This window comes from Dendrobium catenatum, unplaced genomic scaffold (assembly GCF_001605985.2).
Source record: "Dendrobium catenatum unplaced genomic scaffold, ASM160598v2 fragScaff_scaffold_157, whole genome shotgun sequence".
In the NCBI taxonomy this organism is placed as follows: Eukaryota; Viridiplantae; Streptophyta; class Magnoliopsida; order Asparagales; family Orchidaceae; genus Dendrobium; species Dendrobium catenatum.
In genome coordinates this window covers 1,876,991-1,889,630 of record NW_021318619.1, presented here as the reverse complement: position 1 = coordinate 1,889,630, position 12,640 = coordinate 1,876,991, and the positions used below count along the sequence as shown (strand labels likewise).

Sequence of the window (12,640 nt, the reverse complement as noted above, 5' to 3'; positions counted from 1 at the left end):
ATACGGCTTTGCCGTGTCCAATTAAAATATTATTTAAATTTGATCGGACATGCGTATACGCTTGTCCTATTAAAAAAAATAGAGCCGTAATTTGCCCTATTCATTTCGGCTATCCGCTCGATATCCCTATTCATTTATGCGGCTTAAACATTTCGGCGAGCTAGATTTTTCGTTTCCGCACAGGTGTTCGTCTTCTTCATTATAGTCGAAGGAGCAGCTCGAAGACGCGAGCGTAGAAGCAAATAGGATCATCCTTCGTCGACAAAGATGCTCGACGACGCGAGCATTAAAGCCGACAAAATCCTTCGTCGACGGAGTGGCTCGACAACACGAACAGTGAAGGCGACGTGAGCATTGAAGGTTTGTTTTCTTCGTTCTTCATTTTCTTAATCGTAGGCTCGGTACCAAAACTCTATACCGCTTGGTACTTAGTACTCGGTACCGCTCGATACTCGGTATCGCTCGGTACTGCTCTCTACCTTCTCGGTACCGAGCGATACTAGAACTCAGTATCGCTCGGTACTGCTCGGTACCGCTCGGTGCCGAGCGATACTAGAACTCAATACCGGTCGGTACCTGAACTCGGTACCGCTCGGTATTGCTCAGTACAGAGGGGTACCGAATGGTACCAAGCAGTACCGAGAAGTTAGAGAAAACTTTAAAGCAGGTCGAACCCCGTCAGGGGGCAGCGCCCCCTTGGACCCCCTGCATAGGCACAACATATTTGTACTTTTAATTAAAAATTTTCATATTTCAAATTCATGTGGATTAATTTGTTTCGATCATTCGTAGGATAATGAGCTCTACTAGTGTAGGAATTAGGTCTACTGATGGTCCATCAGAGACCAATATTGAAGATAACAAACCTCTGTGGGGTTATGTGACAAAAATAGGTAAAACGTCAGAAGGGGTGACAATATTGCATTCAAATGCAATTTTTATAATGCCACATACAAATGATTATATTATAAGTAAAAGCTCATTTGTTAAAGATTAGTGGTCATGAAATTAAAATATGCCCGAATATAAGCTCATCACAAATGGTTGAATTATAAAAAAAATAGTGAAGCTGAGCAAAGGAGTAAAAAAGAGCTTTCAAAACATATTCCACTTCCAAGCACTCATGCTTCATATCCTTTATCATCTTCTTCAATTAAAAGTGATGACAATACTGTAAATAAAGGCCCTTTTCAGATGGAGGGATTTGAACCAAAAAGAAAAAAAACATATTGTAGATAGTGCTTTGGAGAAAGCATTTAATTTATAAATGAGAGAACAACTAGATGGAGAAATAGCTAGAATGTTTTATTCAGTTGGACTTTCTTTTAACCTAGCAAGAAATCCACATTACAAGAATGTCTTTACCTATGCATGCAATAACAATGTTGCAGGATACGTGCCACCAGGATATAATGTCATTAGAACGAAATTGTCGCAAAGAGAGATGGATAATATTGAGAAGTTGCTCGAGCCTACTAAAGGAGTTTGGAAGGAAAAATGAGTTACTTTGGTTTGTGATGGGTGGACAGATCCATAAAGAATACAACTTATCAACTTCATGGCTGTAATGAAGAGTTATCCTATGTTTATCAAAGCTGTAAATTGTGAAGGACAGTACAATAATAAGTTCTCCATTTCTAATTTAATCAAAGAAGTTATCATGATGGTGGGATCTTCAAACATCATCTAGGTCATTACTGATAATGCACCTATTTGTAGAGCTACAAGTCTACTTGTAGAGCAAGCCTATCATTATATTTTCTGGACACCATGTGTTGTGCATATGCCTAATCTTGCCTTGAAGAACATTTGAGCAACTAAGAATACCGAGGCAAATGAAATCATTTACAATGAATGTCATTGGATCACAGTGATTGCTGGAGATGCAATTGTACTTAGAAATCTTATTATGAATCACTCCATGAGACTCTCTATGTTCAATGATTTTCTAATTTGAAGATGCTAGCAGTTGCTGAAACTCGGTTTGCCTCAGTTATATTGATGTTCAGAAGATTCAAAAAAATTAAAAATGCTCTTCAAGCTATGGTTATCAGTGAAAATGGTCCTGCTATAGGAAGATGATGTTGGAAAGGCTAGGTAGTTTTTAGATAATTTATGGTAGGATGAGATTGAATACATCTTAAACTTCACATATCCAATTTATGAGATGTTGAGAGTAGCGGATACGGATAAGTCTTGTTTACATCTCATTTATGAGATATTGGATTCAATGCTAACCAAAGTAAAAGAAATTATATATAGACATGAGAGAAAAACACTTCATAAAGACTCAAGCTTTTAAGATGTTATTTATGCTATTCTAGAAGATAGATGGAGCAAAAGTAATACACCTTTATATTGCTTGGCTCACTCACTAAATCCCAGGTAAATTTCAACATTTTTTTATTATTAATTTACAATTTGTTGTTTAGTAATTTCAACATTTTCTTATTATTTGCTTTTAATATTCTTTGAAGATATTCAACTAAAGAATGACTTCAAAAGGATCCTCAAAGAGTTTCTCCACAGAAAGATTTAGAAATTTTAAATATGAGGAAGATAAGTTTGAAGCGTTATTTTTCAAATGAGGAGAGAAGAAGTGTCAATATTGAGCTTGCTAAATTTTTTGGTTATTTAGAAGACTTTTGTGACCAAGAGTCATTGCGTGATAGGTGGAGAATTGATCCAAAAATATGGTGGATTATACATAGAGCTTCAGCACCTCTACTTCAAACAAATCGCCATAAAATTGTTTGGCCAAGTTTCATCCTCATTTTGTTGTGAAAGAAATTGGAGCATATATTCGTTCATCCAATCAATAAAAAGAAATAAAATTACTTCACAACGGGCTGAAGATTTAGTTTATGTGCATACAAATCTTCAGCTTCTTTCAAGAAAAACTTCAACTTATATGAAAGGAGACAAAAGGATGTGGGATGTTGCTGGAGATGAATTTGAATCTCTTGAGGATATGGGAATATTAGAAATTGCTAATCTTTCACTTGATGAGCTTGAATTGGAAGCTATGATATTCATTGAAGATGATATGTAAATTCAAAGACAAACCACTGAAGAAGCTAATCCTACCATTCCTTCTATTGAATAGTTGAAACTTCATTTGCTGGACAATTTATATTTTTATTTTTGTTGTTGTACTAGACATTTAACTATTTAATGCTTACTTTTGTTTTGATATAATAAGATACAATGCTACAAATGATGTTGCTTTCAAAATTTTTTGTCATTTTAAAAATTATGCTTTGATTAATTTGTTATTTTTATGTATAATTTATATATTATAATGTTGTATCTGCGCCGTATTCGTATCCTGTATTTTTAAGAATTACCGTGTCCCGTATCCATATCGTGTTGCCGTATCGGTGCAACATAGTCTGTCAACCTCTTGAAATTTCCCCTACTTCCTCCTACTGGCTTCTCTTTGGTAGCCTCACGAAATCCTATTGTTGTAGGACCCTTGGGTGCTAACAGGGTGTTCGTCATCCTCTAAGAGCCTCCTGAATTGTTGCTTCTGGCTCCCCTCTTTTCTTCAAAATCAAACCCCTTTCTTCCATATTCCCCTTCTTTTCTTCCTCAACCAACACCCCGTGATTCATGCCCCTCATACCCATGCCTCCCTCCATACCTTCCACCTCTTTCCTCCATGATATCCACCTCATCATCCCTTCTACAAAAATCATAATTCGTAGTTCATCCCATGGGCCCCTTTGCCTCTGATGCCACCGTTTGAATTTGATTTTTCAATAACTTCTTCACCATCGCATGAAGATCAGAAACTTTGTCTTCCACGGATGAAACCTTGTCTTCTACGAAGGAGATTCGATTTTCCACTATGGCTTTTATTTGACTCATCTTTCCTTCGAGACGTTCCTCCAATGCATCTACTTCTTTGGCCGCCATTCGAAATTTTTCCCCTTCAAAAATCTGGATTTTGATAAAAAAACAGCGAAAATTCTTCCTTCTGACCAAAAGTCACCACTGATTTTTCCAGAAATCAGCCCACAATTGGTCCCAAAATCTGCTTTGATACCAATTTGATAGGAAATACTTGAGAAATCCAAGTAATCCCTAACAAGAGAGAACAAAATAGCAAACGAACAAGATTTGGATGGAAAAATTCAACAAAAACAGCACTTTTTGATTGATGGAAATCAGATAAACGAAGAAACAAACAAGATATAATTGATCCTCAATTCGAGAGGATCTTCTCTCCCAATCCCTAGCCAATAATCCCATGTTTCATGCCCGCACAAAACACATCAAGATGAATTGCCATTTCATCAGAAAGAAATTTAGTATGTAATAGAAAATTATAGTTTTGTTATCAATTTTGCTCGATATCTTTTCTTCCTCTTATGCTTTTTGCTGATGATATTCTTCTTGTTGATAAGACTAGAGAGGGAGTTGAAGGTAAACTTGAATTATGGAGGTCAACCTTAGAGTCTAAAGGTTTTCGCTTGAGTAGATCTAAAACGGAATATATGGAGTGTAATTTTAGCAGTAATAGTCCTAGTGAGGGGATTGTGACTTTGGGCGATCAAGTCATTAATAAGAGTACACGTTTTGATATCTTGGATCTGTTGTTCAGAGTGATGGTGAAATAGATGGGATATTATCAGCATAATTCAAGTTGGATGGTTGAAGTGGCGGAATGCATCGGGCTTGTTATGTGATAGAAATGTACCCCTCAAACTTAAGGGAAAATTCTATAAGATGGTAGTGAGGCCTGCAATGCTTTATTGTGCCGTATGTTGGCCATTAAAAGAGAAGCATAATACTAAGTTAAGTGTGGCAGAGATGAGGATGCTCAGGTGGATGAGTGGCTTTACCCTTAGAGATAGGATACGAAATGAGCATATACGTGAAAAGGTTGGAGTAGCTCCAGTAGAAGATAAGATTAGAGAGTCGTCTTAGATGGTTTTGTCACATAAAAAGGTGGCCTTCCGATGACCCGGTTAGGAGAGTAGAGGAATTAAATTTGACTTGTGTTAAGAAAGGTAGGGGTACACCTAAAAAGACTTAGTTAGAAAATATTAGGAATGACCTCTCTTTATTAGATTTAAACGAGAATTTGACTTTTAATATGACACAATGGAGAAAAAGAATTCATGTAGCCGACCCCACGTAGTGGGATAAAGGCTTGATGTTGTTGTTGTTGGGATTCCAAAGGGGGGGCAATGACAATAAGGAGAGGGGTGGGGTTTAAGGCAAGTGTTTATGGCTTGCTTGATTGGGAATTGTAAATTAGGTAAGAGAAATTTAAATCTCATTCAATTATAGATTGATTTGTATGAGATTTAAAGACTTTCCTAAAATAGATTTCATATTTTAGGAAAATTTTGAATTTCAAATCACTTGGATTTACATTCAAAATTAATCCTAATTATATTCAATCTATATTAGGAAATAAGGGTGGGCCGGCGGTTTGTGATGTGGCCGTGGATGGTGGTGGGGGAAAACGGGGTAGGGCTCAGGTGGGGAGGGAGATTAAGGTAGCCGGCGGCTTGGGTGGTGAGAGGGGTGGTGGTTTGTGGTGATCCTTGGCCGACGGGTACAAGGGCGGGAAGAAAAGGGGAAAAGGCTAGAGAACCAAGAACTCACCCGAGGGTGGTTGTTGGGTATTGCACTTAGCCTCTCCTAGGCTCTTCTCCAAAACTCACAAACTCACCAAGAGACACAAAGCTGAAATTTCAATAGTAATCATTCATTAACATGAAAAGAGAACATAAGGGCTATATATAACCTCATACAAAGGTCTAAAAAATAAAAGACAATAATGCCCTTTGAGCTTACACATGGCCTCCCTTTAATAAGGGGTAAAAAGTGAGAAATAACAAACATATAATAATAAAAGACAAATACATAATATGACTCAAAAATACATCGATTCGATCGTGGCCGTACATCGGCAGCCACGTCTCTGGTAGACTTTCCAAGCTCTGATGTCCCCATCAGTTTCTTTGTTCTCTTTTGATGTCAAACTAGGACAAAAAGAGATTCTCCCATTTCTTAAAGCCCTCTTTTGTTTGTCACTTAGAATGAGAGCTCTGATATCCATTAGATTTGATGCTAACAAGCTAAGGTTATCTTGAAACTCCATAATGAAAGGCTAGAATGGATTAGGAAAAATTTTAAGATTTTTTTTGGAGGTTCGCTAATCATGTATCTATCAATTATCCGTATGTCGAGAGCTGATTTGTGCTGCAGATGAATTTTTCTTTGATTCAGACACTTCCTTGCTGTGAAAAGCAAGCACTTTCTAGTCTTCCCTTCCTAAATTTTTGTAATCCACAATTTAGTAATGTCTCACTTCCCAATCCGTATGTCGAGAGCTGATTTTATACTTTTTTTCTTGCTTCTTTAGTAATGTCTCATATCTCAAGTTGATCAAAACAGATGAGGCACTAATTTCTTATCCTTTTATTGTTTAATTCAGTACAAGGGTGGCTCTTTAAGCTTCTTTAACAAAACAAGGCTTCTCCATTTGTGGCAGCTCTTTCCCATTACATTTGTGAAAGAAAAGCTTTTCTTTCTTTTGATTTATTTGAATAACTAAAGATACAACATTGTTCAAGGGTCAACTCAGACATGCACATGCCTGCATGCCCCATTAGAAGGAGAACCAGCCTTAGCAAAATTTACTATTTACTGGTCAAATATATAAATAGACCCCTCACTTCTCATGAAGGACCCAAGCAAGGAAGCAAGAAGAGAGATCGGAGATCGCTCTTGCCACCTAACTCCTCCTCGACCACCGTCAGACTTCCGTCGGATCATCAACTGACGCCAAACTTCCGCCGGACCACCATCTGACGCCGAACTTCCACCAGACCACCGCCTGACGCCGGACTTTTGCCAAACCACCTACTGACGCCCAGACTTCCGCTTGACCACCGACTGACGTCTTGACTTCCGTTGAACCACCGACTAACGTCTGGACTTCCGCCAGACCGCCAACTGACGCCGGACTTCCGCTAAATCAAAACGTAGCCAGACCTGCGCCTTACCTCTGTTTGTCACTAGATTTCAACCAGACGGTTGATTATTGTAATTTGATCACCCTCAAGGATGATTCAATCAACTGTAATCTACTCAAACACTAGTGAAATTGTTTCAACTAGACATGACCCCATGGTTTTTCCCCTTTTTAGGGTTTTCTACATAAAAAATCTTGTGTTATCTGTTTGTGTGCTGGATATTGCATATACTCTAACCCGCAACAATAAATATGTGTGTGTGTGTGTGGAGGGGGAGAGAGAGAAATACATGTGATATGAGTCGCAAAATGCAAATGATATACAAAAATGATAAATGTGATGCAAGACAAATGTTTTCAGTTTTACATATATTGAGCTATGTTAAGTAGTTCTTGTTTCAAACAACATAGATTGTTTAATTTAAATGTTCAATAGGAACTTGTTGGAAAAAATTTTTCTATTCCAAATTAGTAACAGATATCCTCATATCCACCTCGTAGAGTCATATAATTTACAAATCCAAATTCAATATTAAAAAAATGGGTTAAAGCCCAAAACAGCCTCCCAACTTTTTGTATGTAATCAATTTAGTCCTAAAGTCACAATTTTTCCAGTTTAGTAACTTAACAATACAAAATTTAACCCAAATGGTCCCTCGGGGACTAAATTGGGAACAAATTTGTATATTCAAGGGATCAAATTGAGATCAATTTTGTATTGCAATTTTCATTAATTTCTAATGGAGAGATCATTTGGAATCAATTTTGTAGAGTCAATAGACTATATTGAAGAAATGTAATATTCAGGGACTATATTGGCCACATAAAAATAATTTAGGACTATTTGAGACTCTTTTTTGGTAATAGTAACCCAAGTAGGATTGGATTGCTTTTGGTGCTCTTCGTGAGCACAAATTCTAATAATCCAAACAAATTTTAATGTTATTTTGCTTCTTTTCATACTATAAATTAATCCACGATAGTTAGTACCTCTACACTTTCATGTGTGTTTATAGAATCTGATAATTTGAATCTTTCACTATATATGTTGCTCTCTCAAACAAAGACAAAAATACATGCATGAAACTACCCCTCCTAATTGGTTTGAGAGTGGCGCACAAAGGTGATGAAAAGCAGGATATCATTCCCCTCATAACCTCCCTTTTATTTAGAATAGTTTTGTTGGAGCAATGAGGTTTCTAATAACCGGCCACTTTCCATATCGTCTAAGCAGCCGGTTGCAAACTAATGGAAATGGGAAAAGGGTAGAGATTTCTTTTGTTTTAAAATGTTTCAAGCCACTTTTATCCTAGAAATACCTTGTAGGTCCATAGGAGAGCCATGTGGAAAACTTAATTAAAGATATCAATGAAAACTAAGAAATGTTGCAAAATGATGCATACGGAAAAAAAAAAGACCTAATAGAGGATAACATAAAATGTGTAATATTTTGTCCAAATATGGGAATGAAGCAAGTTAGATAAAAACTATAATTCTAGGCTGAAACATAGTAAATTTGTAGCATTATAAGTAAATCGGTAAAATGGAACATTAGCAAAAACATGTCTCCATAGAGGAAGTGAGATTGCAAAAACGTAAGAAATTGTTGACATGCATCACAAAGGTTAGCAAATGGCTTGTTAATACATTTCTCCACCTAATATTTAAATTTTTAGAAAGAAAATATAAGGATCATTACCAGACATCATCATTCACTATTTCACACATTTTAACACGTGGTTCATCTTGCCTTCCTGGACAAGAATCAGCATTTATTCTCTTCCTCCATATGGCAATTTCTCCTATTTCTGTGTACTTCTCCCAGCAAAGAAGTTCAGCAATCTCTTCAATCCCTTTTTGCTCTTGCTCAAGATCTTCCTTAGTTCTCTGCCAAGCCCGGTAATTTGTCTTCCAATTAATGGGTGGCCCAGACAGTACCCAATATCCACCAGGTCTAAGAACCCGATCCACCTCCATCATGTACATTCCATCTACAGAAAAAAAATAAACAGAGAATATGTTGATCAAAACAAAAAACAGGAACATATACCATGAGAATCACCTTGCTACTTTGCAAAAAAGTAAGGAAATCTCTTTTTTCCTGAATAGATACAGCAACATTTACTGTTAAACCTCACCATTTGCTCCCCATGGAATTAAACATCTCGAGCAGTGAGCCATATCAAAGGATCTGGATGGGTAAGGAAGTTTTATGCTTCCAAGAACGCCAATTACTGCTGGCACTCCTCTCTCCAGCGCAAATTGCACTTGCGCCTCATGTGAATCCCTTGGAGCAAAAGACATGGCCAGCACGTTCCTTTTCAACAGATAAGCTCCCCAGCTTGCAACCTAAAATTATTCAAAATAAACGAACAAAAAAGGTTGAGATAACTAGACTGAACCATACAGTCATAATCATCCACAGCACAATAGTTTTCAGTTTAAAGCAATGTACAAGTAGAGTAGAATCGCTACAAATATTTTCAAGGACAAAAAGTAAGCTATAATTTAACAAAAGGTTGGACTAAGCGATTTCTAAATAGGAACTTCACGGCTTACCCCACACCCAGTGTCCAACGCAGTTCTGACAGTCCCATTAGCTATTGGGATAACAGAAGCCAGCTGATCAATATATTTATCAGCACCCTGAGGAAACTGTGTTCCTCCACCAGGGAATCTAAAAACATTGCCTTCATATTGAACCCAATTTTGGACTGCCTTCTCGACCGTCAAGCTCTTATAAGGAACATTTGCATATGGAACATAATCTCGACTCTTTGGCCAGGGAAATGGAGCAACATATCCTTTAGGAGCTGGAATTAGACAATACATCTTCTCTTTATCAGGAGGACAATGTCTCTCTCTGTATATCATATTGTTTCTAGGAAAGGTCATAGCCCGCCTTTGATCTTGACAAGGAGTATAATCAATATAGCTTTCGTCGCAAGGTTCAAAATTCGGTGACTTAAGCTCATCGGAAATGCTATCTCCACCGTGGTGGGTTTCAAAACTGAGATTCGGTGTGCTAGTACAATCTGTTTGTTTGGTAATCTCAACAGCAATGCTGTCCCCCTTTCCAAAACCACTCCTTTGCCATGCACCCAGTAGGTAAAAGAAGCAACAAAGACCAACAACAATGATTATAGAAACAGAGTTCCTGGTCTTGTTGTCAGTAGAATTTCCTTTGATAGCCATAATGCACCTGAAAGAGTGCTCCATGATTTAGCATGAATCGCAATACTTAATGAAGAGGATTTGTTATTTGTGTCAACAGGTAAGTAAAGGGAAGAAAAACAGTGGATGAATCATGAATTCAAAAATACTCATTTTCTATGTTGTTATTGTTATGATGCGCCAACATTTTATAATATCAATGTGTGCAGTATCTGATGCATGCAAAATGCAACAAACTTCTAACTCATGTCTTACACATCATCGCCATGTCTGATTAAAAACTAATAAATAAATATTGATATGGGCTAAGTGACATAGTGATGAGGGAGTGGTGGAACTACAGAGGAGACAGATACTAATAAGAGGCTTTCAATTTTGAAAATGACCACTAAAAAGTGATTTTAACAATTAATTTGTTTAAATTGCCTCTTTAATATTTTGGTTTTTTGTTTGTAGAAGAACAAAGATAAATATGAATTGGATTCTATGCATTTCATGCTTTTTTAATTTATGCAAATAGTATATCATGCTTTTAATATATAGATATATAGTTTAGCTATGTCTCATATCAGTGCCATACAATGTCCATGTCTAAGTGCGTATATCAATGCGTCATAGTTGCAATGTAAGTTTTGATAAATTGATAAATCAAGAAATAGGTTTAGTAGTCCCCAGATGCTCTTAAGCATATTAGGGATTTCCAGAGGAGACACTTCTGGAGCCTCCTAAAAGCCTTGATGATGGAAAATTTCACTTTTGCAAGCATAAATAAAGATACATCTGAGAAAATTTATACAAAGAAGGAACATTTAGGTGGTTGGCAATGTTATATTCAACAAAGCAGATCCATATCTCAGTTGTAAAAATGATTTTAAAATCTTGAGTGAATGTTTTGAAGAGTAAGTTATAAATGGAGAAAAAACCAAACCAGAAGTGCAAAAAAAAAAAAGAATGATTCTTATACTTGCTGGAATCATATGGTAGAGCTACCAATCTGTAAGTCTAAAGTTAGTTAATACTCGCTCCAAAGACCCATCCATAAAATCTATTTAAAGAGCCACGGTAGTACCAAACAGCCCTAAATAATACTAATCCAGCTTAGAACAAGAGGATCTAATAGATGACGAACCCTCAAATCTCGTAAGTATAACATTCATGTCATGTGGTCCCTTTCGAATTAAATTATATCATCCTACGGTTATAAAAAAATCATCACAAATTGGCCCATCAGAATTCAAGAATCCCTAAACCCAAAACCTACCTACACCATCAGGAAAATAAGAACATTTCTCACAATGTAAGTAAAATATCCACCTTTAGCACCGTAAGAAATGAAATCACATATCCACCCGCGCCATCAAAAAGCGCGCAGGCGCTGCTATCATCAAAAAACATTCAATGCGAAAAAAAAAACGAACTTTGCAACATTCCAGCATCAGAAACTTTCGTTCAAGTTGCAAAATCATAAATCTACTGAAACCGACAAACTCATCATAAGGAAAAAGATGCCCAAAACTGCTTAGATCTGGAGCTGAAGAGCGAAGCAACTTACGAGAATTCAAAAAAGCTGAAGAACAGATCGAATGAGAGGCAGCGGCCTGCAGATCTACAAATTCCTTCACCGTTCTCTACAGCACACAGATAAAAAGGAACAAAAGGCTGCTCATTAGCAATGAAAATCTATGCGGGAGATCGGTATTCTCATAGATATATCTCACTACCCTAACAATATGAATAATTATAAACTTAACCTCCTATTACTATAAAGGTTCGTTTAACAATAATAAAATGAATAGGGTTTTAAAAGTAATAAAAAAGCGACATGTTAGAATACATCCAATATAGTATAATAGGGTGTAGAAATAAACGACATATGAGCTGGTCTGTGGCGTGGAAGTCGATAATGTTATGTGAATATATAATGACGAGGCGATTTGTCGGTTAAATTTGGGAATCGGCTGTTTGGGTCCTCGCAGGAAACAGCAAAGTTCTTTGTGCTGATGAGGATAGGACAAAGTTGGTTGATAACTATTGTATATTATATTGATTTTAAAGAAAAATTAAGAATTTAATAAATTTATGTATTATATTTTTAAATTATTTTTTAATTTTAAGATAAATATAATTACTACGTACGTGATAAACAATTTGTTGCATAAAAACGAGTGTTTAATGTCAATGTTTTGTATAAAAATTCAATGTATATATAGTTTGAAATTATAAGAGATATAAAATATTTATGTAAGAAATTCAAATAAAAAAAATTAGACTTGTCCAAATAAAATGATTTACTATATAATTATAGATATAATAGTATGTTCTTCTACACAATGAAAAAATGATTATATGATATAATTAAGTTATAGAGATTACAAAAGTTAAGTATCAATATCAATGAAATCTAATAACTAGTTACGTTGATGATAATAGTTATGCGATGGTGATGATGATTGTTGATGGTAGTCGTAAGCG

At 36.2% G+C, this 12,640-nt stretch overlaps 1 protein-coding gene across 1 annotated transcript in view; it reads right to left on the bottom strand.

Annotated features, from left to right (window-relative positions):
• LOC110114547 (probable methyltransferase PMT2) overlaps positions 1-11,876 on the bottom strand; it is a 17,579-nt gene extending 5,703 nt beyond the window's left edge. The window contains exons 1-4 of the mRNA XM_020847465.2: positions 11,721-11,876; positions 9,554-10,196; positions 9,133-9,343; positions 8,694-8,985 (exon numbers count right to left, since the gene is read on the bottom strand). Coding sequence (XP_020703124.1) covers positions 8,694-8,985; positions 9,133-9,343; positions 9,554-10,189 — 1,139 coding nt within the window. The 5' untranslated portion in view covers positions 10,190-10,196; positions 11,721-11,876. The remainder of the gene's footprint in view (positions 1-8,693; positions 8,986-9,132; positions 9,344-9,553; positions 10,197-11,720) is intronic.
• Positions 11,877-12,640: the final 764 nt, after the last annotated feature.